Source organism: Natator depressus, chromosome 3 (genome assembly GCF_965152275.1).
Source record: "Natator depressus isolate rNatDep1 chromosome 3, rNatDep2.hap1, whole genome shotgun sequence".
NCBI lineage: Eukaryota > Metazoa > Chordata > Testudines > Cheloniidae > Natator > Natator depressus.
Window position 1 is genome coordinate 1,643,919 of NC_134236.1, and position 26,508 is coordinate 1,670,426.

Here is a 26,508-nt window from a genome sequence, read left to right on the forward strand (position 1 = left end):
CCTGCTGGTGGGCCAGAACGCGGCGGAGCACCAGCGAGGGGTAACGTAAGCGCTGCTGATGGCGTTTTAGGCAATAAGTGGCCTGGAGTGCCTGGGACTGGGAGCACCGAGTTCGACAGACCCAGTGGGGTCAATGCTGCCAGGAGTGATGAGGTGGGTCCCAGTGCCGGAATCGGTGGGGCTAGCTGAGAGCGGCGGCGTTTAGAGCGATACTTTGTGCGCGTGTTCTTCGAGGCCAGTGCTGAAGTCAGAGCCAGACCATCAGCTGTTGCGTGCAACTTCTGGCCTGACCGATCCCGGCGCGGGGAGGAAATGCTGCATTTTGAGGTGGTCCCTGTGCCTGTGCGTCTTCTGCATGCAGTGGGGCTTCAGCAGTGCTGGCGGCGCTGCACAGGAGGGCCCAGTGGGGTGCTCACCGTCTCGCCCGCGGTTCTCTTGGAGCTGAGTCTTGCTGCGCACATGGCCTCCACCATGAGAAAATTGCGGAGCTGAACCTAGCGAGCGGCCCGGGCAAATGAAGCAGCGAGAGACTGGGGGCTTTGCCCAGACAGTACAGTGCGCTCGTCACTCACTGAAAAGGAGCAAGGGCATGAGGCGCAATTCTTAAAGTCAACCTGATGGGGCAGAATCCCCTGGCTGGGGAGAGGAGAGAAGCCCCTGAAGGGGAAAGTTCAACGAAGAACCTAACTAACTACGGACGAATGAACGGACAACTAACTAAAACAAGGGAACGAGATTGAACACAGTACTCTCAGGTGACTCCGAGCACGGAGGGACAGGGTTCCAACTCTGGCCATGCAGCGGTAAGAGGGAGTTGGAGCAGCGTCAACCCACACAGCCTCTGAAAGCCTCAGCCGCACCACATGGTCAACGCACGACGCAGGTCAACAGACACGACTCTGAACAGTTCCGGCTCTGGCGCATCCACACTTGGAATCCACACAGGGACCAGCACTCAAAGAAGAACCGCGTGCATAGTGGTTTGAGAGTCAAGCTATGTCATATTACCAGGTACAACCAGGGGGACGGTCTGAGCTCGGCGGACTCTGCATGATCACCTCTCATGAGGCTGGCCACCGGCCATCTGTTGCTGACCCACTTGAAGACCTCTCCAGACTTTTGGGGTAACAATTGGCTTCAGATGGTCTATAACCTATTGCATTTGTGTGTATGGGCTGGAGACCGTGAAAATCCTCATGTGTTGTACTGCTCGTGCCAGCCATCTATCAGACGGACACGCCATGTCCCCATTGAGAGTAAAGTTACCTAGAGCTTTGGGTTCAGAAAAACCCTGGGTGACACAGCAAGCTGAACCCCCTCCCAAAGCCCATGTGGCTCCCCCCCAATCGGCTCCCCCCAAGTGAGCTGAGCCCCTTCCCCAAGTGCATGTGGCTCCCCGCAGTGGGCTCAGGCTCCAGAAGGGGGAGCCATAGGCCACAACACTTATTCTCTGGGTCAAAATCAAGTTTTAAGCCAATCTAAGGATTTCGGGGGGTGGGGGGTCTGACTGATTTCAAATACTTGGGGGTGGCAAGACTCCCCCAGTAAAGTAGGGTCACAGGGCCCCTGGCTAAGGCAGCCAGCACATGTGACCCCCGCTGGGTCTGCCCTGCATGAGAGGAGTGTGATGGGGATCACTGGTGTTGTTATGCACCTGGGAGACCGCCCCCCCCACAAGCAGTGCCGTCAGGAGCCTGTGCCCAGAGTGCTGTATGGGCTCTAGTGGGTAGGGCTCCTCCTTGGGGGCGGGGTCCAGCGGTGGCGCATGGGCAGTGGACGAGGCGTTGAGCTCAGACTGTGAGAACGATCTTTAATGAGCAAACAGAAACATATGGCATGTCTCTAAAACTGGCCAATACAGACTATCCAGCAAGGAAGGTGGCAGGCCCGGAGCCAAGTCTCTGCCATTGGCCCAGGAGCCAGCGCCCCCGCCCGGCCGCTCCCACACCTCCGGGCCCGGGAGCCAGCGCCCCCGCCAGGCCACTCCCACACCTCCTGGCCCGGGAGCCAACGCCCCTGCCCAGCCGCTCCCACACCTCCGGGCCTGGGAGCCAGCGCCACCGCCCGGCCGCTCCCACACCTACAGGTACCAGCTAGTGGAAAAAAGTGCACAAGTTACATTTCACATTTCACGCTACCCCAAAGGAACATGGAGGAGAAACACAGGAGAAGTCGCTCGAGTCCACTGAGAACCGGCCCCAGGCTGCTGCTTATTCTTGTTCTGCCAGACGCAGATGGTTAAAGCACTGGAGTGTGCAGCCTCGCGGCCAACACGGTTTAGCACCATTATGTGAGAGAGGCGTGGCTCATGGCTGGGACTCCTGTGGCCAGCACACACTCGGGAGTGGGATTCCTTGCTGCTTCCACGGATAGACGAGTTGGGGTTCCCTGTGGTGTCCGGACGCCCCAGTCCAGGACCGCCTGGCACAGCCTCTGCCCAGCATGCAGGGCTGAGCTCCGACCTGCAAGCAGCCAGGCCGGGAAGGAGTCGCTCCTGCCAAGCCCTGAGCCCCTGGAGTGGCAGCCGTCCAGGCAGAGACCCTGCTCATCTCAGCCAGGCCCAGCAGACAGCCACTAGGCCTCGGCTGCTCCTGGGTCTCCGCAGAAGGAAGGTGGCCACCGCAGCCAGAAAGACGTCCCCAGTGGCTGGCCCCGTCCCCAGGGAGAGATGGCAGCCAGGCAGAAGAGGAGGGGGCACTTGTGGGCCTGCGTCTCAGCAGCACAGTGGCTGGGGGCCCAGGGCCTCCTGGAGGCTGTGGCAGGTTCAGACAGCAGGGATGTCACACGTTTGGGGAAAGAACAATAGGCTCAAGGGGACCCCCCCATTCCCTAACAGCCGGCCTCTGGTTCAAGGGGATCTCCCACCTCCCAAAAGCCAGCCTCTGGCTTGGGGGGCCCCTACCCTCTACAGCAATCCTCTGTCACCAGGGGACCCCCACATCCCAACAGAAAGCCTCTGGCTCCAGGGACACCCCCTGCCTCAACAGCCGGTCTCTGGCACCAGCAGACCCCCAACCCCCAAAAGACATCCCCTGGCTCCAGGGATACCCCTAGCCCCCAACAGCCAGCCTCTGGCACCAGGGGCCCCCCACCCTCAACAGCCAGCCTCTGTTGCCAGGGGACCCCCATCCCCCAACAGCCGGCCTCTGGCACCAGGAGACCCCCCCACCCCCCAGCAGCCAGTCGCTGGCACCAGGAATTTCCCTGGCTCTTGGGCTGTGAGCTTCTTGGGGCAGGGACTGGCTGTGCTCTGGGGTGCCGGCTCTCATGCACCCCGAGGGGGATCCCAGGGCTAGCAAGGGGCTCCCGTGGGGCTGGGAGAGGGCAGGGTTGGCTCAGGAGCTCCCCATCGCCCCCAGCCGGGTCTCAGGGCCAGTTTGATGTCACTGCAATGGCCCCACTGGCTGGTCTCTGGGGTGCAGGGGGTGTCCCCTCCCCGCCATGGCACCCCAGCTGATGGACTAGCCCAATGACACTGCTACAGGGAGGGTGGGAACAGGGCCAGCCCACTGGCACTGCCGGGAGGTGGGGGGGTTAGGCTGGACCACTGGCACTGCTGTGGAGGAGGGGGAACAGGGCCGGCCCACTGGCACCCTGGGGGTGGGGGCACATCAGTCTCAGGGAAGCTTGGAGTTTTCAAAAAGAACAGGAGGACTTGTGGCACCTTAGAGACTAACAAATTTATTGGAGCATAAGCTTTCATGGGTTACAGACCACTTCATCGGATGCATAGAATGGAACATAGAGTAAGAAGATAAAAATACATACAGAGAAGGTGGAAGTTGCCGTACAAACTGTAAGGGGCTCACTAATTAAGATGAGCTATTATCAGCAGGAGAAAAAACTTTTGTCGTGATAATCAAGCTGGCCCATTTAGACCATTGACCAGAAGGTGTGAGGATACTTAACATGGGGACATAGATTCAATATGTGTAATGACCCAGCCACTCCCAGGCTCTATTCAAACCCAAGTTAATGGGATCTAGTTTGCATATGAATTCAAGCTCAGCAGTTTCTCCTTGGAGTCTGTTTTTGAAGCTTTTCTGTTGCAAAATTGCCACCCTTAGATCTGTTACTGAGCGGCCAGAGAGGCTGAAGTGTTCTCCTGCCGGTTTTTGAATGTTCTGATTCCTGATGTCAGATTTGTGTCCGTTTATTCTTTTACATAGAGACTGTCCGGTTTGGCCAATGTACGTGGCAGAGGGGCATTGCTGGCACATGATGGCATCTATCACATTGGCAGATGTGCAGGTGAACGAGCCTCTGATAGGGTGGCTGATGTGATTAGGCCCTATGATGGCGTCCCCTGAATAGATATGTGGATACAGTTGGCAACGGGCTTTGTTGCAAGGATAGGTTCCTGGGTTAGTGTTTTTGTTGTGTGGTGTGTGGTTGCTGGTGAGTATTTGCTTCAGGTTGGGAGGCTGTCTGTAAGCAAGGACTGGCCTGTCTCCCAAGGTCTGTGAGACTGGGAGTGCCTGGGTCATTACACATATTGAATCTATGTCCCCATGTTAAGTATCCTCACACCTTCTGGTCAACGGTCTAAATGGGCCAGCTTGATTATCACCACAAAAGTTTTTTCCTCCTGCTGATAATAGCTCATCTTCATTAATGAGCTCCTTACAGTTTGTACGGCAACTTCCACCTTCTCTGTATGTATTTTTATCTTCTTACTCTGTGTTCCATTCTATGCATCCGATGAAGTGGGCTGTAGCCTACGAAAGCTTACGAATGTGTTAGTCTCTAAGGTGCCACAAGTCCTCCTGTTCTTTTTGCGGATACAGACTAACACGGCTGCTACTCGGAAAGCTTGGATTTTTCAAACTCCTGAACCTGGTTCAACTGGGAGGTGGCTTCATGGGGCTCGTTCCCATGGCAACCACCTACAGGGAGAGGGAAGAGACATACCTGTTCACCCGAGGAACTCAATGCTTTCCAAGGGGGCTCAATGCCATCACCCATCGAATGGACCCCAGCCACGGGACGGAGGGTTGGTTTAGCATATCCCCACACTGGGATCTGTGCGGGGGCGGAAAGCAGATCCCCACACAGGGATCTGGGTGTGGGTGTGGGTGTGTGGGGGGGTAGCACATCTGGACGTAGTCAGGGGCCCTTGCTCCGTGTGTCCCAGGGAGGGGGGCCTCACCCTCCTTTCAGAGCCTGCTGTCCATAGGATGGAGTCAGCAGCCTGGTGTGGGGGGTCCTGCGCCCCCTTCCCGCCATGGGGCCCGGCCCTTCTCCCGCTTCTCCCCTAACGCTAATGACACAAACCACCTGGGATTATTTTCACGTGATGCACAAACAAGTCAAAACTCACTGATCCAAACCCAACGTGCAAACAGAAAAGGGAACGTAGAGGCCGCCCTCCCTCCCTCCCCCCGCCCGGCCTGGCCCGCACCAGCGCCCCACCTGCCCCATGCCGCCGGCAGCTTGCTGCTGGCTCGCGCTGCATGCAGTGGGCCCAGGAGCCCAGCTGTGCAGCCTGCAAAGCAAACGTTATCTCACAGAAAGGATCTGCAGTCATGCGCGGGTGCATGGCCATACAGTGAGGGCACCCCTACCATGGCCCACCCGCAGGAGGGCACGGCTTGCAGCCTCCTCCCAGCGGGCGCCACCGCCTGGCGGGACTGGATGGCAAACAGCCCTGCTGGACAGCACTGTGGTGTCCCGGTGCCCAGGGGTGGGTGGAGGCGGCACGGCCAGGTCTTCCAGTGGGGGCGGGGCCAGCAGGAGGAGTGGGGTGCTGCTGCTGCGTCCTTAGTTTGGGGACAGGTCGCTGGTTTTACCAAATGCCGCTAGACCTGCCTCCGGGGGGAGCGAGAATCCGGGCCGAAGCTCGCTTTGGAACGTGGTCATCGATCTGAGAACCTGCAAGGAGAGGGGCAGCAGGTCAGCACCGTAGGGAGAGAGAGAGGGGGAGATCCCCGCCCTGCCCCGCCGGGGCCCCCGTCCAACACTGCTCCCACACCAACACCCGCGCCCACCCAGTCCAAGGCCTCCGTTCGGCACCATTCCCACATGGACGCCCCCACCCACCCAGTGTAGGCCCTCCGCTCAGCACCATTCCCATACCAACATCCCCGCACACCCACTCCAGGGCCCCTGCCCAACACCGTTCCCGTACCGACACCCCCACCCAACCAGTGCAGGGCCCCAAACTGGCACCACTCCTGTACCAACATCCCCCCCCCACCCCAGGGCAACCGCCCAGCACTGCTCCCATACCAATGCCCCCGCTCACCCTGTCCAGGGCACCAGGCCGGCACCTCTCCCACACCGACACTTCCGCCCCACCTAGTCCAGGGCCCCAGGCTGGCACCTCTTTCACACTGACACCCCCACCCACCCAATCCAGGGCCCTGCGGCCAGCACTGTTCCCATCCCAACGCCCCCGCCCACCCAGTTCAGGGCCCTGGGCTGGCACCTCTCTCACACAGATGCCCCCGCCCACCCAATCCAGGGCCCAGCGGCCAGCACCGCTCCCGTCCTGATGCCCCTGCCAAAGCCTCCCGCACGTGTTCATGAGCTTTGCGCTGAGGTGGCCCATGCAGAGGGTGGGCACATGAAGCTGTTACCGAGCTCTTGCTTTCCTGGTGTCCCAGCTCAGAGCTGGCACCAATCCCTTTGAGGCATTAAGTGGAGAGAATGGGAATCCGGAGCAGCTCCCATGCTGCCCAGAGCTGGGCATGTGCCCGTGCCATGCCCAGGAGCTATGCCTACTCCTAAGAGCAGAGTCCCACTGGGCTTGGTCTGGAAGGCCGGGGCAGAATCGGCAATGGAGCTCCCTGGAGCTATGTCTGGGGCGGCCAGGCCTCTCCCCCCACACCCAGCAAGGAAAGTGGGGGCTCAGGACTGGCTCTGGCAACTTCCCTGGCGCAGGCAGTGTTAACAAAAACAGGGAGTTGGTCAAGGACAGCCTCCTGGATACCCCCAAATGCCATGATTCCACAAAGAAATTATGCTGGGGAAAAAAACACCCAGAGATGTGGATGCGGTGCTAAAACAAATCCTGAGAAAGCTGGGAAATCCCAGAGTTGGAGGGCTTCCAGTGTAGTTGCAGTATCAGAAAAGGGCCAAAGGGACGGCCCGAGAATTGCAGCCCGGTTACCCTCATGTCGATCCTGAGTACAACAGCATGGTTAATTTCACTGGATTTAGCCATGACATGGGACTTAGTACCTCATGACAGTTTGGTTAAAAACCTTGCACTATATGGAATGAGCAGGTGGATTACAGACTGGCTGACTGACCAATCTCAGAATGGAGTTATTAATGGAGACCCATTGGTGAGCGGGGCTATTTCTAGCGAGGTTCCCCCATGATCAATTCTTGGTCCAACATGAGTTAGTATTTTTATCACTGGCCAACACAGGATATAAATCTTCGCTGGTAAAGTTGGCAGGTGACAGGCAGATGGGTGGGGCAGTAAATAACAAGGACAGGATCCTGCTACAGAGGGAGCCGAAGCACCTGGTTAAATGGTCACAATCCAAGAAGATGGGTTTTAATACAGCCAATGCCAGGTAAGACCAAGAACGCAGATTCTATCTACAGGGCAGGGGAGACGGTCTTGGACAGCAGCGACACCTCTACCGCCTGGAGCTGGAAGTGTAAATTCCAGCTCACAGAGATTTAGGCAGAGGAAAGAGAAGAAGAGCCACAGGAGGCCGATGTGGCTGCAGAAGGAGCTTTGTAGCTGTGTTAAAACCAGAAGGGACCCATGCAGGAAATGGAAGGAGGGCAGGGCCCCAAGGAAGGATACATGGGAACAGCACAAGTGTAGGGACAAAGTCAGGAGAGCCAAGGCAAAGAATGAGCCACAGCTGGCAAGCAATGTTAGAGACAGCAGGAAGGGTTCGACAAAGATGTCAGACAAAACAGAAAGGCCAAGGACAGTGCGGGCCCGTGGCTCAGTGGAGGTGGTGAGCTGGTAACAGAAGATGACAGGAAGGCAGAGCTGCTCAATGCCGACTTTGCTTCAGTCTTTTCACAAAAAATGACATGTGACCAGACAACCAGCGAAGTTACAACAGACAATACATGGGGAGGGCTGCAGATCGGGCTAAGTAAAGAACATGTCACAGATCTTCTGACCAATCTCAATGAATTCAAGTCAGCAGGGCTGGATGTTAGTCACGCCGGGGTGCTGAGGGAATTAGCTGAAGAAACCTCAGCACTACTGCCAATAATATTTACCAACTCATGGATAACAGGCGAGGTCCTGGAAGATTGGAGAAGGGCTATGGTAGGGCCAACGTAGGGCCCGTCTTTAACAAGGCTTGGAAAGGGGGAGCCAGGGAACTGTAGGCCAGTCACTGGACCTCAATGCCTGGGAAGCGACTAGAGCCATGTATAGAACATTCCATGTGCAAACACCTGGAGGACGAAGGGGTGATCGTTAGCAGCCAGCCTGATTTACCAAGAACAAACCCTGCCAAACCAGCTTGATTTCCCTCTTTGACAGGGTAACTGGTTTGGTGGATGGGGGAATGCAGCGGACATAATATACCTGGACTTCAGCCAGGCTTCTGACACAGTCCCACAGGACAGTCTCATAAGTAAGCTGGAGAAATGCGGGCTCAACAGAACTCCCATTAAGTGGATGCATAATTGGTTAAACAACTGTGAACAAAGAGTAACGATTAATGGAATGATGTTGGATTGGAGGGTGGTTTCCAGTGGGGTTCCACAGGGATCTGTTCTGGGCCAGGTGTTGTTGAACATCTTTATTAATGCCCTGGATGTCGGAGGAGAGAGCGCACTGATCACGTGTGCAGATGACACAAAGCTGGGGGGAGCTGCAATGGAGAACAGATCTTGCTAACTTGGAGAACTGGGCTATAGACGACAAAATGAAATTCAGCAAAGACAAAAGGAAGGTGCTGCACTTAGGGAAGGAAAACCAAATACACAAATACAGGATGGGGGATAACTGGCTTGGCAGCAGCACTGCTGAGAAGGATCTGGGAGTTCTGGTGGATCGCATCCTCAGCACGAGCCAACAATGTGATGCTGTTGTGATGCAAAAAGAGCAACTTCAATTTTAGGTTGCTTTAAGAGAGGCAAAGCATGTAAGTCACTGGAAGTGCTAGTACCGCTCTGCTCGGCCCTGGTTAGGCCTCAGCTCTAGTGCTGTGTCCAGTTTTGGTCACCAAGGTATAGAAAGGATGTAGAGAAACTGGAAAGGATCCAGAGGTGAGTGACAAAGATGATCAAAGGGATGGAATGCAAGCCATATGAGCAAAGGCTGAAGGAACTGGGTATGTTTAGTTTGGAAAAGGGGATTAAGGGGGGACATGATAGTGGTCTTCAGACACTGGAAAGGCTGCCATAAAAAAGATGGAGAAAAGTTGTTCTTTCTTGCTACAGGGGGCAGGACAAGAGGCCATGGGATCAAACTACAGCACAGCAGATTTAGATTAAAGCCCAGGAAAAACTCCCTAACTGTAAGAACAGTAGGACAGTGAAACAGACACCTTGGGAGGTCATGGAAGCTCCTTCGCCGGGGGTTTTCAAAAGGAGGCTGGAGCCACCTGTCTGGGATGGGTTGGACACAACAAATCCTACGTCTTGGCAGGGAGTCAGAATAGATGCCCCTTGACATCTCTACCAACCCTCCGGTTCTATGATCTAGATGTACCTGAGCTAGCACTGATCAAATGAATGCGTTAAGAATAGTGTAGCCGCAGTGGTGTGAGCAGCGGGATGGTCTAGCCATCCCAAGCCCAGACTTGGCATCTCAGTTTGGTATGCTACACCTCCAGCTCCAAGTGTACACGTACCCAGAGACAGATTTAGGGATCATCAGAGATAATCACCTCAACATGAGCTGTCTGTGCACTGCTGTGGCAAAAGGCTCAAGGACTCTGGGATATATAAAAATGGGGCTATCACATAGAAGTTGGAAAGCGATTAATAGATCTGAGATCCCCAGGCCAGAAGGGACCACTGTGATCATCTGATCTGACCTCCTGCCTAGCATAGGCCAGAGACCGGCCCCACAATAACTCACAGAGCAGATCATTTAAAATTACCAGTGATGGAGAATCCACCACGATCCTTGGGAAATGGTTTCCGTAGTTAATTACTCGCCCTCTTAATCATTTACACCTTATTTTCAGTCTGAGTTTGTCTAGCTTCCTCCTCCAGCCACTGTCTGGTGTTAGCCCTGTCTCTGCTAGACTGAAGAACCCCATACCAAGTATTTGTTCCCCAAGTCTACTGATCAAGTCACCCCTTAAGCTCTTCTTTGTTAAGCTAAAAAAAGACAATGCTCCTGGAGTCTCTCACAATCAGGCAGCTTCCCAACCCTCCAATCATTTTTGTGGCTCTTCTCTGACCCCTCTCCAATTTATCAACATCCTCCTTGACCAGTGGGCACAAGACCTGGACATGGGATTCCAGCAGTGGTCGCACCAGTGCCAAAGGTAAAAGAACCCTCTCGACCCCTACTTAAGATTTCTCTATTTATGCATCCCTGTTTATGATCTTGTCAGGGCTGAGACAGGGAGCTGCAGATGCAGGCCAGGCCCATTGTGGGGCCAAGGCAATAGAGCGACGGCTGATTGACGCCAGCTGGGATCTGGCCCATTGACTCAGCAGAGCGACAGCCGATTGACGCCAACTGGGGCACTCCCCATACAGTGGAATTGTTAGTGGTGTAAAAAGCTTCTGTCTGCTCCTTTGCCAGCCCCTCAGACCTGAGATTGCTGTGCCAGGCGCTGGTGTTTCCTTCCTGCCCTCGCTGGGTGCAGCCTGCTTATCCCACACTGGCTGGGCTTGCCCTGGCACTGCTAGGGCATCATGGACCCTGTCAGGGCCGAGGCTCCGGAGAACCTGCTTCCTCTTCCTGCTGCAGCCCCCTGCCAGCTCCAGCTCCCCCCGCCACACTCGAGCCAGCTCCTAGCTGGTTGGCACGGGCCCGAGCCAGGACCTTTCCTTGACGCTAATTCCTTCCCCAAACTTTTCTGAGATCAAGCAGGTAGCATCCATATTTGCAGGGACTGCCTCGGGACACCAGATGGCTGTGCTGGGGCATATCTGGTTAGCCTCTGTATTCAGAGTAAGCACATTAGAATTTATTGTGGGGTTTGGGGTATTTCTAAGATTTGGACAATTTGGGCCCCCCCCATGCTGGCATCACATAATGGTTTCTCCAAGGGTCAGAGTTTTATACACTGGGCTAGTTTTACTCTCACACCTTCCCCTCTTTTAAACTGTGGTGCCAAGTGATTCCTTCTCCTGGGGGGCTTACGCTTTTCACAATTTCCATTCTCACATATGCACCAGTGATTCCCGCAGGAATCCTGGGACTATCACACATACTCCAAGGTGGACAGAAACTCCCCGTAGCTCAGGCTCTTTATAAACTGAGCAGACGCTAGCCCAGTCTCTGTGGTTGGGCGCAGATGGAATTCCAGACTGCAGATTCTTTGGTTCTCCCAGGACTTGGAGTTGAAATGTGGCAGTTTTCTTCGGTCTCTGGTGGGCTTTTTCTTCAGCTTCCAGCTCTTGCTTTTGCTGCAAGTGAGCAGCTCTGCCCCTTCCTCAGCTAACGCTGTTTTCTTGTTACCTGAAAGCCAGCCAGCTTCACTTCATTGTCAACCCTTATTTGTAATCGGATCCTGTCCGCTTCACTGGCCTCTGCTGTTTGATCACAGCGCATGTGCAAACCTCTCACTTCTGAGCTGAGCCGTCCCCTCCAAGGGCCATTCTTCTTTCTTCACATAACTGTTTATGTTTCTTTCAGCATATGGCTCTGCTTCACCCACTCTCAGTGTTCTCTAACCCTTAAAACTCTCAACAGCACATTTTAAACTCGGAGATTCGTGGGGCCCTGGTCCAAATCATAGAATCATAGAATATCAGGGTTGGAAGGGACTTCAGGAGGTCATCTAGTCCAACCCCCTGCTCAAAGCAGGACCAATCCCCAATTTTTGCCCCAGATCCCTAAATGACCCCCCCAAGGATTGAACTCACAACCCTGGGTTTAGCAGGCCAATGCTCAAACCCCTGAGCTATCCCTCCCCCCAAAGCCCAGGGTACCCTAACCAGGCAGTGTTTTCCACAGGAATTGAAATTGCAGGGCGGGGGGGAAGGGGTTCAAAAGTACAGGGGGGTAAGGACCAATGAGGGGTGAGACCGTGAGGCTGAAGGTGGGCTGTATGGCACCACAGTAACAACTGAAAAATGTTTCACGACCATTTTATTAGATTTAACTCACGTTTTTAAATCATCACACAAATTAATGTTAGCTGCACAAGCCTACTATGAAGCACGACATCTACATCCTTCTTGATTTCTTCTTGTAATTTTGCACAACTCTGTTAATGAACTTCTCGAATGCGGTGCGTTCATTTTTGGTGGCTTCTCATGTGTCCGGTACTTCCAGTCCTTCATGACATGCTCATGATCAGGCAGAAGGCGACTTCTTCCAGAACACACAATGCTATTCAACGAGGAAAAAGAACGCTCGACCGTAGCTGCTGTGACTGGGAGTAGAAAGATGTATACCTACGTCTTTCACCCCAGGAAACACCGCACAAAAATTGGGTCAAACCACTAGTGATGACAAAGAAGAAGCTGAAGTCAAATCATTCGTTCATGGTATGATATTCCGCTCTGGGTTCAAATTCTCTGTTCTGTCCTGGTCACATGGCAGCCCCATTGCTGGTAGTGCCTCACTCCGCTCAACTGTCGGTGTTTTATAAGACCGGCATCTGGAAAAGCTCCCCAGAGACTGGCAGAATCCAGAAGTAGTTGTTGTAGAGAGGTAAGAATCAAGTCCGTGTACTTTCCTTTTTCAGCTGGCTTAACAAACACTTCTTGTCTTCTTCATTTAAGGAGTCAATAAAAGTGCCCTAATTAGTCACTTCTGAACTGAAGTCTTTGCTTCTTTCAGTATGTTTTCAATGGATCTCTCTGATTGATCCAACTGCAGCTTCCATTACTGGACAGAGATCTGCTACTGTTGGAGCAGATGCCTGGATGACACTGTTTAATGACCCAAGTGGTTTCAACAGTAGACTTACATTGCTGGCACATGATGGCATATATCACATTGGTAGATCGATGCCATCATGGGCCAGCAATGCCCCTCTGCCATGTACATTGGCCAAACCGGACAGTCTCTACGTACAAGAATAAATGGACACAAATCAGACGTCAAGAATTATAACATTCAAAAAGCACTTGGAGAACACTTCAGTCTCTCTGGTCACTCGATTACAGACCTAAAAGTGGTAATTCTTCAACAAAAAAACTTCAAAAGCAGACTGAAATGAGAGACTGCTGAATTGGAATTAATTTGCAAACTGGATACAATTAGCTTAGGCTTGAATAGAGACTGGGAGTGGATGGGTCATTACACAAAGTAAAACTATTTCCCCTTGTTTATTTCCCTCCGTACTGTTCCTCACATGTTCTTGTCAACTGCTGGAAATGGCCCACCCTGATTATCACTACAAAAGGTTCCCCCCCCACCCCACCCCCGCTCTCCTGCTGGTAATAGCTCACCTTTCCTGGTCACTCTCGTCACAGTCTGGATGGTAACACCCATTGTTTCATGTTCTCTGTGTATATAAAATCTCCCCACTGTATTTTCCACGAATGCATCTGATGAAGTGAGCTGTAGCTCACGAAAGTTTATGCTCAAATAAATTGGCTAGTCTCTAAGGTGCCACGAGTCCTCCTGTTCTTTTTGCGAATACAGACTAACACAGCTGCTACTCTGAAACCTACTTAGATCTGCTCCATCTCGGCAGATACTTTCCAAAGCCAATAATAATGGTTGCAGTAGTTTTTAAGTATCAGGGGGTAGCCGTGTTAGTCTGTATCCACAAAAACAATGAGGAGTCCAGTGGCACCTTAAAGACTAACAGATATATTTGGGCATAAGCTTTTGTGGGTAAAAAACCCACTTCTTCAGATGCATGGAGTGAAAATTACAGATGCAGACATTACTATACATGAAGAGAAGGGAGCTACCTCACAAGTGGAGAACCAGTGTTGACAAGGCCAATTCAATCAGGGTGGACGTGGTCCACTCCCAATAAATGATGAGGAGGCGTCAATACCAAGAGGGGGAAAGTAGCTTTTGTAGTGAGGCAGGAGTAATTTTAAGACAACAGCCAGGGATCACTCCTGAGAAAGCCAGCGGGTTTTCCCAGGTTGGACTAATTTGAACTTCCGTCCCAGTGGATCTTCTATGTTTTCCAAGACGCTCAGTCCTTTTGGACTCTTGCTGAAAAAAAGAGTCAAATGAAGACATTACATTTATAGCTTTTTAAACGTCTTTTGAAGATTCTGCAGCTCATCCTAGCGCTAGTTGGAGTAGATGGCCTCTGCAGTGCGTATAGGAGAGACAAGGGTTACGCTTTTCTCTGAGCAAAGCTTGTACTCCACTATGTCTTCTAGAGAAGTTTGCAGCTGCATCAAATGCACAAGCAGCCATCTCTTTGGGGTTCAACTTATAAGCATTTAACTCTTCTAAGACGTGGGTTGTCAGAGATGCAGCCGATGTATCTTCTATAACCTGAACAGCTGGAAATTCATCCACTGGCCTACCACATCAAGATAACGTGCAGTGACTTAATACTTGATGCCCATTTGCATCGGTGGATTCATCAGCCATGTAGGCACATTTTCAGAATGCGGTGAGAGAGGTCTTCACCTTGTCACTGCTGAGTCTTTCACTGTTGCACCCACATGCTTCTAACCAGTCAGTTGAGTTTCTTGCAGAAAGACAGTGAGCATTTGTTGGTCTTGCTCAGAACCAGTGTCCAACTTCAGGATTAACAAATGACAATGCCCTTAACATTGGCCTCCAGTTTGTAGTGTGTGGTATCTCTTGCTTAAAGAGAAAGTATGATGTGACAGCCATGTTTGAATAAACCGTATCTCCAGCATTTTTAACAGCCTCATTAAGTACTTCTAAAATTGGCTTTGACAATGACTGGCTTATAAGGCTTTCTGCATGTCAATGCAGTCCAGAGGATTGGTGTTTTGCAGCCTTTTCACATAGTTTGTCAGAATTGGCTTTACTGATCTGTCTGGCAAACCAAGTTCCTCCATTTTTATTGTATAAATCCAGGGATTCCCACATCTTGAATACTGTGTGAAGTTCTGGTTGCCCCATCTCGAAAAAGATAGACTGGAGTTGGAAAAGGTACAGAGAAGGGCAACAAAAATGAACATCTTCCATATGAGGAGAGATTAAAAAGACTAGGACTTTTCAGCTTGGAAAAGAGAGGACTAAGAGGGGATATGCTAGAGGTCTATAAAATCTTGACTGGTGTGGAGAAAGCGAATAAGCTCCTTCACGTAACACAAGAACTAGGGGTCACCAAATGAAATTAATAGGCAGCAGGTTAAAAACAAACAGAAGGAAGTATTTCTTCACACAACACACAGTCAACCTGTGGAACTCCTTGCCAGAGGATGTTGTGAAGGCCAAGACTATAACACGGTTCAAAAAAGAACTAGATAAGTTCATGGAAGATAGGTCCATTGATGGCGCTTAGCCAGGATGGGCAGGGATGCAACACCATGCTCTGAGAGCCTCTGCTTGCCAGAAGCTGGGAGTGGACACCAGAGAATGGATCACTTGATAATTGCCTTGTTCTGTTAATTCCCTTTGAAGCACCTGGCACTGGCCACTGTCAGAAGACAGGGTTAGATGGACCATTGGTCTGACCCAATATGGCCATTCTTATGTTATGTAAAAATTAATTATAATATAATAAAAATGTTTAGTACAGAAACTCCCCAAGATAATGCCTCTCGAGATAGCAACAAAGTGAGATAATGACTTTGGCAAATAATGCGTTTTTAAAAAAAATCCTGGCCTATTAGGAAATGTATATTTATATAAGTTTCTTAGTCACAAATCTAGCATTCTGGAGCAAAGTCACTAAAACGTAGCCCTTTAACGTGCCCCTCCCTTCTCCCTCCACTGCACCCCACTCAGAGTTGTTGTCCTTGGTCACTGCAGACCCAGAGTTCAGAGGTGCTTTTGCATGAGTTCACCTCCCACCCTGGAGGGTATAGGGGAGAAGGCACCTTGCTCGTTCCTCCAGCTGCTTGCCACTCGCTCCGGCCGCTGTTTGTCGCGCCACTGTTCATTCCAGTGCCGATGGCCCTGCGCCATCACCTTATGCTGCCACCTGCCACTGTGACCTCCGTGAGTCGGTCTCTTCCACCCGGCTCTCAGTGATTTCAGCTCTCGGGGGAACCTCACAGCGGTGCAGGCTGGGCCGTTCCTTCCACAGAAACACTGTCCTGCAGCAGGTCTAAGCACTTAGACCTGATTATCAGTGATTTCAGCTCTAGTGACCACTTAACAAACCAAAAAAGACTCTCAGTGGAGCCTAATAAGCTCTATTTTTAAACAGGAGAGAGGGGCAGATCCAGTAGTGCTGGTGACTCTTACGCAGAGCCCACACCACCCCTGTCCTGTCCCTGCCCCCGCCCTCCACTGGGACCTGCCATCCAACCCCCTTGCTTAGCGAGCGCAGTTCAGTTGGCGGTGACCAGGGCTTAATTTGTAAGGAAGGAGGTGCCGGGGCTCAAGCAAGTTTGTTACTTTCATAACGGATGTGGCAAACCCGGGCTCTGAACTGCCAAGCCTGGAGGTGCTGGGGCTGAGCCCTGGCGAAAATTATGCACCGAGGGCGACCCCCTCAGCCCGGCGGGCAGGTGGGCGAAGTGCAGGTCTGCTGCCCTCTACTCCGGCAATGAGGAGAACAAGGATTTCATGACCCCCACGTTCAATACTAGTCATTCTTAACCCAGCACCAGCCAAAACCGATCCCTTGGGCAGCACGGCTCTGGCTGCTGGATACCTCGGCAGAGTAGGTGAGTTCATGTAAATACGGCCTGGTCCTGAAGCCTCCCCCAACCCCGGCTCACCACGAGCTGTCAGGGCAGAGCTCAGTCAGCCCTGGCTTACAAATCACCATTTTAAATTATGAGGTTGGCCAGCATCACCGACACCAATGTGCCGCCATTGTCAGCAAAAACGACAGCTGTGTGAGGAAGCCAGGCTTTGTTCAGACTTCTCAGACCCATTACACTTTTCCAGGTACACGTATTTTATCATACACTGTATCTGCTTTTAAAATGTGTATTAATGTTTCAGTTTCAATTCAAATTTCCAACCAATGACAAAATTGGCAACACTGCACATAGCTAGTTGACCACTGGGGGGGTGTTGGGGAAACTCGGGGGGGGGTTTACACGGGGGGGGGGGGGGGGTTAGGGAAATCCCTGCCAGACTCGCCAAGTGTCTGGCGAACAATGGCCAAGGCCCCAATTAATTGCCCAGTGCTTGCTTTGCTGAGACTCAGCCACACAATCCATGGAAACTCCCGCCAATCCTCACCGGCCAGCCTCTGCGACAGGAGCACGGGCATGCAACGGACGGACACAGGAATAGCAGCATTGCCAGGCTGGCTCAGAACGAGAGCTGGGAGCCCGGACTCCTGGCTTCTCCCTGCTCTGCCAAGAACAGGAGGGCTGACCTCAGGCACTGCCCAGAAGCTCTGCAGGGCAGGGGCGTGTCTGCAGCGCCCAGGGTGAGTGACCACAGGTCCTGGTTGGGACCCATGGGCGCTCCCACAGTACAAATGAACACATTGGCTCAGTTTCCCCATCTGTGCAGCAGGGCTGACGTCTGCATGGCCTCCGGTAGTGCTCGCAGTGTGTGAACGGAGCCGGCAGTGCTGCGTCCGGTTAGGCAGCGGGCTCGGCATAGGGGGCAGCAGGGAGCGGCTCGTCCACATGCCACTTGTGGGCTGGTAGAACAGGGAGCTGGGGCTGGTGGGGAGAGCCTGCCGGAGCACCCTGGACCGGGGCAGCCCACGCAGGGCCTGGTGCGTGCCCCTCACGCTGTGTCCCTGCCTGAGAGATCCCCCGCCACGGCTGAGAGCATGGCCAATGAACACTGCCGGGCACCTGTCTGTGACATTGACATGTGGCCTCCCTCTGCCTGGTCGACTCAGGCACCGAACCGCCGGCAGCCAGACCTGGAGCGAGAGGCCCACGCACCCTGACCTGTCCTGCTCTCAGCCAACCAGCCCCCCCTCGCTCAGAAAGGAGGGACGGCGCTCTCGCTGGGGTCCCCCCCTCCAGGGGGCGCTAACACACGCTCCGGCCCCGCTCTTACCGGATAGGCTGAAGCCGGACTCGTGAAGGTCCCTCATGCCCCCGTGTCGAGTGGCAGGTCGGGTGGGGGTATCTGCAAGTGGAGTCCCCGTCTCCTTTTTCCCAGCATGCACAACCACAGCCACGTCCCCCAGGTAGGGGGTGCGCTCCACGCCCCTAAACTTTAAACTCTAATGGAGGGAGAAAAGAAACACCCATGAGCGCTGGCCGCACAGTTAGAGCCCCGCCCCATCCCTACACGGCCCTGCTCCGCCCTGTCCCTACGTTGCCTGATCCCTGTGGCCAGCCCCACCTCTATGCTGCTTGAGCCCCATGGCTGGCCTGACACCGCCTGACTGGACCTTAGGCTACCCGCTGTGGCTGGCACTGAGGGACAGCAGCCAGCAGCCCAGTGGCTGCATGAGGGCCTTGCCCCACCGGGACAGATTCTGCCCTTGAGATGTGGGGTACCAGGCTGGGGAGCCTGGACGATCTGGGGCCTGGACGTGGAGCGGGGCTGAGATGGGATCCCCCACTAATATGGGGCTGGGCTGGCCTGTGACTGAGCTTGCTCCCCGACCCTGCCCAGCCCCTGCCCCGGGGGTCACTTCGGGAGGAGAACTCAGCTGAAAGCGGGGGACGGATGCTGGGTTTCTCAGGACATCCAGCCTCATCACTGCAGCTTCCTCAGCTGGGACACTGAACTTCCAGAGGCATCATCCACTGATGCCCTGAAAGTCTGGTACAGGCCCTGCTAGCCAGGCTGGGCAGGGATGGTGTCCCTAGCCGCTGTTTGCCAGGAGCTGGGAATGGGCGACAGGGGATGGATCACTTGATGTTTCCCTGTTCTGTTCATTCCCTCTGGGGCTCCTGGCCGACAGGACACGGGGCTAGATGGACGTTTGGTCTGACCCAGTCTAGCTGTTTTTATGAGACACCAAGGGCTAGAGGAGTGGGGAGGAGGGTACAACCTGGGGTGTGGGTGCAGTGTTGGGAGGGGGCACAGCATAGGGATGGGGGTGCAGCATGGGGTAGGGGATACAATGTGGGGAATGGGTGCAGTGTGGAGTGGGGAAGGGGGTACAGAATGAGGGAGGGGTGGAGTGCAGGGGAAGGGGGGACTGCATGGGGAAGGGGTGCAGTGTGGAGTGGGGATACAGCACTGAGAAGGGATTCAGTGTGGGGGTAGGGAGCACAGCATGGGATGGGGTGCAATGTGGGGGTGCAGCATGGGGAAGGGGTGCAGTGCACAAGTACAGGGTACAGCATGGGAGAAGGGTTCGGTGTGGGGAAGTGGTGCAGTGCAGGGATATGGCATGAGGAAGGGATGCAGCATGGGGGTAGGGGGTGTAGTATGGGAGTAGGGGTTGCAGTGTGTGTGGGGGTACAGCATGGGGAAGGAGTGCAGCGTGGGGCTAGGGGATGTAGCATGGGGGTGGGGGTCCAGTGTGTGTGGGGATACAGCATTGATAAGGGGTTCAGTGTGGAGGTAGGGAGTGCAGCATGGGATAGGGGTACAATACAGTGGTGCAGCATATGGAAGAGGGCAGTGTGAGGGTAGGGGGTACAGCATGAGAAAGGGGTGCAGAGTGGGGGTACTGCATGGGGAAGGGGTGCAGTGTGGGGACAGGGGGTACAGCATGGGGAAGGGGTACAGTGCAGGGATAGGGGGTACAGCATGGGGAAGGGGTACAGTGCAGGGGTACTGCATGGGGAAGGGGTACAGTGTGGGGATAGGGGGTACAGCATGGGGAAGGGGTACAGTGCAGGGGTACTGCACGGGGAAGGGGTGCAGTATGGGGATAGGGGGTACAGCATGGGGAAGGGGTGCAGTGCGGGGCAGGGTCTCTGCTATTGCATTCCCCTTTCCTCCCCACTCAGCCCTGGCTCCGTCTGGCAGAGCTGCACCCTGGGTCCGGCAGCTGGTGTCATGGGCTGGTCGAGGGGCACTGTCGGGCCAAGGCTGGCTCCCCCAGGAGCAGGCCCCCCTGCAGGCAGAGGCCAAGTGACGCCCCGAGCTGTGAGCGGGTGCCACGCTGGGCAGTTGGGGGGAGGACGACCCCCACCTGAATGGAGCACAGAGCTGGGGCGCTTGATAAACCCCAGTCCAAGAGAGAGCGGGGTGTGTCCCCCTAAGGCCTGTAGCGCACTGCCCCCTGCTGGCACGCCACCTCACTGCACCAATGCAAAGCAGATTCCACCCCCTGCCCGTCTTTCCAGTGCAACCCCCCACCCCCACCCCGTAAGCAAGTAACCACAGGCATTAAAGATCAGTCCTATGCAGACAAGCGCTGCCCCCTAGTGCCATGCAAGGATCATGCACAGACAGCAGCAAGCCCCAGCGGCCACAGCAGCGGGCTGGGAACCAGAACTCCAGGGTCAAACCCTGGTTCTGTGTGGCCTCGGGCAGGTCCCTCCCCACTCCGTGCCTCAGACTCCCATCTCTCTAATGGGGATGGTAACACCACTGCCCATGGTGGGGCGCCCCCTGCTGCCCAGGGGATGCCGCCGCCCTGGCACAAGTACGGTGAAAGCACAGGCTGCCGCAGGTGAGTGGGGAATCCTACAAAAGTGGAAAGAGGGACGAATTGCTAAGGAGGAGTACGAGAGAGCGTAGCAAGGGACACACAAGGCAGTAAGAAGTGGATCTATAGATACATTAAGAGCAAGAGGAAGGAGAGTTAATAACTGACAACATCAAAAGGCTGAGATGTGTAATGCCTTATTCTGTTGCAGTCGTCACTAAAAGGTTAATGGTGACCAGATCCTCAACACAACTAATATGAACCCCAAGGGGGAAGGAACGCAAGCTGAAATGGGGAAAGAACAGGCTAAGACTAGTTAGAGAAGTTAGACGTATTCAAGTCGGCAAGGCCTGATGAAACTCAACCTAGGGTACTAAGGAACTGGTGGAAACAATCTCGGGACCATTAGCAATTTTCTTTGAGAATTCCCGGAGGACGGGTGAGGTCCCAGAGGACCGGAGATGGGCAAACATAGGACTGTCTTTCAAAAGGGGAACAAGGAGGACCCAGGGAATTACAGACCAGTCAGCCTAACTTCAATACCTGGAAAGACACTGGAACAAATTATTCCATCAGTCTGTAAGCACCCAGAGGATAAGAGGGTTAGGACAGCCAGCATGGATTTATCAAGAACAAATCCTACCAACCCAAACTAATTTCCTTCTCTGACACAGTTATTAGCCTAGCGGATGGGGGAAGCTGTAGATATGTCTTGATTTTCGTAAGGCTTTTGACACATTCCCACGGATGCGGTCTGGATGGAATTACCATAAGGTGGGCGCACAACTGGTTGAAAGACCACACTCAAGGAGTAGTTATCAATGGTTCGCTGTCCAACTGGGAGGTCATATCTACTGGGATCCTGCCAGGGTCTTGTCACAATAAAATGCCCCCTCCCACCCCATGGGGTCCCCTGGGTCAGCACCAGCGTTGTATATTGCTAACGCCTTTATATGCATTGGAAAGTATCTTGGGAAGGGTTGAAGGTGAATGTGGAGTGGAAGATTCCTTTGCAGGTTACAAGAGGCTGAAGGGGGAGGAAGGGAGAAAGGAACGGGTTAACTCGACAATCCAGCTAGCCCCGAAGATAAGGAAAGAAACTGCAGCCCAAGGCCAGCACACACAAACAAGCTCTGTGCTGCCAAACAGCCAGAAGCCTGTATCTCAACCCTGGCCAGCCGTGAGAAAGGAGAACTGAGCCAGACAGAACTGAAGGGGTTGCAAAACTAGTAAGACTGTGAAGGTCAGTGAGTTGAAAACAACAGTCTCGCGACCCTGAAACCAGTGTGTTTTGGGGAAACTAAGGGAGCCGCGGAAGACTGGTTCGGACTGGTACTGAGAGCACGGGGGATGAGGGTCCCTGGATGAAAACGCTCCCGGAAGAACCCAGGGCTTAAAACTCTCCTGAGAGCTGAAGCGAGTCGGAGATTTACAACGGACCCTAGACAACCTTTGCACATGGCAGAACTCTCGTCTACCCTTCCCCCCCACCTTCTTCTTACATTACACCCAGGCTTGGCCAGCCTTGGGTTGTGCGTGTGTAAGTATAAAAGTGGGTTCAGGCTTGGGCACTAATGCTTTCTTCCTCCCTCTGAGTGACGAGGGGCATGCCCAGTACTCACCGCTGTTATTTGATTAATAAAGCTTTGAACTTAGTCACGTGGTGTGCTCCTTTTTCTCCTCCCCTAAAGATCCTGCTGCCTCAGCCTGATCACCAGAAGCCCCAGGCAGATTGGTAACATAAATCTGTCACAGTCTGTCCTGGGTCCGGTACCATTCTATATTTTCACTGATTTGGATAATGGAGTGGAGCTGAGGCTTATAAAATCTGCGGATGACACCAAGCTGGGAGCGGCTGCGAGCACTTTGGAGGCAGGATCAGAATTCAAGATGCCCTTGACAAATTGGAGAATTGGTCTGAATTCAACAAGTTGTAATTCAATACAGATAAGTGCAACATACTTGAGTTAGGAGGTAAAAATCCAATGCACAAGTACAGTGGAGAATAACCTGCAAGGTGGCAGTACTGGTAAAAAGGGTCTGGGGGGGTTACAGTGGATCACAAATTGAATATGAGTCAGCAATGTGATGCAGTTGCAAAAAAGGCTAATATTCGGGGTCACAGACCCATAGGGTCAGGCTATGGCCCAGCTTTGGAATAGTCTCTGGGAGGAGCCCTTCAGTGGACCAGACCCCCTACAGGTCCCACTCTTCCTCCAAGGTAAGCCACACGGCTTCACTGCCTCTTTAGACTGGACCTGTGGGGTGCAGCCTACCCCCGCTTCACCCCAGGAGCTCCAGGAAGCGAGTCCAGCTGGGACAGACCCTGGGGGAGACGTGTCCTCTTCTCAGGTCAGTGCCCCTCACCCAGCGTCTGGAGGGACACTCACCCAGTGCTGTGAAACCAGGTGGGTTTATTGGTCACCTGGCACACGGCCCAGGCAGCCCCTCGGGTGGCCCAAAGAACTGACCGTTACAGCCCAGCCTGGGCAGCCAGCGCCCAGACCAGCTGTAGTGGCCTCCTTGGTTCAAGCTCTGTCTGTTTGTTTGCTGTCTGACCTTGGTCAGACTCCAGGTGCGAGCCCCGCCCCCGACTCCTTCCAGCCCCCAGCTCTTACCTCCCCCGCACACCTCTCCAGTCCATTGTTCTCAGCTGGGGACATTGCCCAGCCTCACTGCTGAGCAGTGGGGAAATCCATCTGCCTCTGGGGACAGTGTGGGGAGGTTTCAATGTCTTGGCAATTGGATTTGCCATCGTCTTCTTGAATCTGCACCCAGACAGCTTGATGACACCCCCAGCTGTGTCTCTTAGCCTGCCCTGAGAGCAACTGCTCCCTTTCCACCCACTGGGTAACAATGCTGCATAGAGGGGAAACTGAGCCCCACACAGGATCCATTAAAACAGTGCAAAATATTTGCACTTTGTCCCAGGTGTCTGCACAGAAATGTCGAAGGTAAAACATGGGAGGTCACTGTTCCGCTGTGTTTAGGCTGACCAGATAGCAAGTGTGAAAAATCGGGACGGTGGGGGTGGGGGGAGGTTAATAGGAGCCTATATAAGAAAAAGCCCCAAATATTGGGACCGTCCCTATAAAATCGGGACATCCAGTCACCCTAGCAGTGTTCAGCACTGAGGGGGTCTCAGCTGGAGCCCTGGGTCTAGTTCTTACCATCACACTTTAAGAAAGATGTGGACAAATCCGGGGGAGTTCAGAGGAGAGCAACAGAACCGCTGAAAGGTTTAGAAAACCTGACCTGTGAGGAACGGTTACAAAGCCTGAGCCTGTTTAGTCTTGAGAGAAGGGACTGAGGGGGGACCTGATAACAGTCTTCAGATTTGTTCAGGGTTGTTCTACAGAGGGTGGTGATCACTTGTTCTCCATGTCCCCGGCAGGTAGGATGAGAAGCAATGGGCTAAATCTGCAGCAGGGAGATTGAGGTTAGCACCTAGGAAGAACTGTCCAATGGCTGGGGAGTGAAGCTCTGGGACCCGCTCCCAAGGGAGGCTGTGGGATCCCGGCACTGGAGATTTAAGAACACGTTGGACAAACTCCTGTCAGGGCTGGTCCAGGTTCACCCAGCCCTGCCTCTCCACGGGGCACTGGACGTGGTGTCCTTGCGAGGTCCCTGCCAGCCCCACGTTGCTATGATTCTGCGCCAAGCTGTGAAGAGAGAGGTACCAGCAGGCAGCTCCCCAGGGCTGCAGCTGGCAGCTCCTGGATCCACAATGGCTTGGAGGGGAAGCCAGCACCTGGACCCGCTCACCAAGATTGGGGACAGTAGGGGAGCTAGTGATCTGCAGCCCCTGAGCTGAAGGGAGAGGGCCAGGGGGTCGTGCACGTCCAGCATAGAATCAATCATAGATTCATAGAATATCAGGTTTGGAAGGGACCTCAGGAGGTCATCTAGTCCAACCCCCTGCTCAAAACAGGACCAATCCCCAACTAAATCATCCCAGCCAGGGCTTGGTCAAGCTGACCTTCAAAACCTCAAAGGAAGAAGATTCCACTACCTCCCTAGGTAACGCATTCCAGTGTTTCACCACCCTCCTAGTGAAAAAGTTTTTCCTAATATCCAACCTAAACCTCCCCCACTGCAACTTGAGACCATTGCTCCTTGTTCTGTCATCAGCTACCACTGAGAACAGTCTAGATCCATCCTCTTTGGAACCCCCTTTCAGGTAGTGGAAAGCAGCTATCAAATCCCCCCTTATTCTTCTCTTCTGCAGACTAAACAATCCCAGTTCCCTCAGCCTCTCCTCATAAGTCATGTGTTCCAGTCCCCTAATCATTTTTGTTGCCCTCCGCTGGACTCTTTCCAATTTTTCCACATCCTTCTCGTAGTGTGGGGCCCAAAACTGGACACAGTACTCCAGATGAGGCCTCACCAATGTCGAATAGAGGGGAACGATCACGTCCCTCGACCTGCTCTCTATGCCCCTACTTATACAGCCCAGAATGCCATTGGCCTTCTTGGCAACAAGGGCACACTGTTGACTCATATCCTGCTTCTCGTCCACTGTAACCCCCATGTCCTTTTCTGCAGAACTGCTGCCTAGCCATTCAGTCCCTAGTCTGTAGTGGTGCCTGGGATTCTTCCGTCCTAAGTGCAGGACTCTGCACTTGTCCTTGTTGAACCTCATCAGATTTCTTTTGGCCCAATCCTCCAATTTGTCTAGGGCCCTCTGTATCCTATCCCTACCTGCCACCGTATCTACCACTCCTCCCAGTTTAGTGTCATCTGCAAACTTGCTGAGGGTGCAATCCACACCATCCTCCAGATCATTTATGAAGATATTGAACAAAACCGGCCCCAGGACCGACCCTTGGGGCACTCCACTTGACACCGGCTGCCAACTAGACATGGAGCCATTGATCACTATCCATTGAGCCCGACAATCTAGCCAACTTTCTATCCACCTTATAGTCCATTCATCCAGCCCATACTTCTTTAACTTGCTGGCAAGAATACTGTGGGAGACAGTGTCAAAAGCTTTGCTAAAGTCAAGGAACAACACGTCCACAGCTTTCCCTTCATCCACAGAACCAGTTATCTCGTCATAGAAGGCAGTTAGATTAGTCAGGCATGACTTGCCCTTGGTGAATCCATGCTGACTGTTCCTGATCACTTTCCTCTCCTCTAAGTGCTTCAGAATTGATTCCTTGAGGACCTGCTCCATGATTTTTCCAGGGACTGAGGTGAGGTTGACTGGACTGTAGTTCCCAGGATCCTCCTTCTTCTCTTTTTTAAAGATGGGCATTACATTAGCCTTTTTCCAGTCGTCCGGGACTTCCCCCGATCGCCATGAGTTTTCAAAGATAATGGCCAATGGCTCTGCAATCACATCCACCAACTCCTTTAGCACTCTCAGATGCAACGCATCCGGCCCCATGGACTTGTGCACATCCAGCTTTTCTAAATAGTCCCTAACCACTTCTTTCTCCACAGAGGGCTGGTCACCTCCTCCCCATGCTGTGCTGCCCAGTGCAGTACTCTGGGAGCTGACCTTGTTCGTGAAGACAGAGGCAAAAAAAGCATTGAGTACATTAGCTTTTTCCACATCCTCTGTCACTAGGTTGCCTCCCTCATTCAGTAAGGGGCCCACACTTTCCTTGACTTTCTTCTTGTTGCCAACATACCTGAAGAAACCCTTCTTGTTACTCTTAACATCTCTTGCTAGCTGCAACTCCAGGTGTGATTTGGCCTTCCTGATTTCACTCCTGCCCGAGCAATATTTTTATACTCTTCCCTGGTCATTTGTCCAATCTTCCACTTCTTGTAAGCTTCTTTCTTGTGTTTAAGATCCGCAAGGATGTCACTGTTAAGCCAAGCTGGTCGC

General features: G+C 53.4%; 1 protein-coding gene and 1 long non-coding RNA gene across 3 annotated transcripts in view; both read right to left on the reverse strand.

Annotated features, from left to right (window-relative positions):
• Window positions 1-1,798: 1,798 nt before the first annotated feature.
• On the reverse strand, window positions 1,799-3,062 carry LOC141983719 (uncharacterized). The gene is made up of 2 exons (XR_012638480.1): window positions 2,081-3,062; window positions 1,799-1,948 (listed from the first exon to the last, which is right to left on the reverse strand). It is a non-coding gene; the product is annotated as an uncharacterized LOC141983719 (long non-coding RNA).
• Window positions 3,063-5,422: 2,360 nt separating this feature from the next.
• The window catches only part of DPYSL5 (dihydropyrimidinase like 5), a 102,500-nt gene continuing 81,414 nt past the window's right edge, over window positions 5,423-26,508 (reverse strand). Inside the window, exons 12-13 of one of the 2 annotated variants that reach the window (XM_074947290.1) lie at window positions 18,167-18,335; window positions 5,423-5,871 (exon numbers count right to left, since the gene is read on the reverse strand). In XM_074947290.1, the coding sequence (XP_074803391.1) occupies window positions 5,786-5,871; window positions 18,167-18,335 (255 nt within the window). In that variant the 3' untranslated portion in view covers window positions 5,423-5,785. The remainder of the gene's footprint in view (window positions 5,872-18,166; window positions 18,336-26,508) is intronic. The other variant, XM_074947291.1, reaches the window with a different exon arrangement.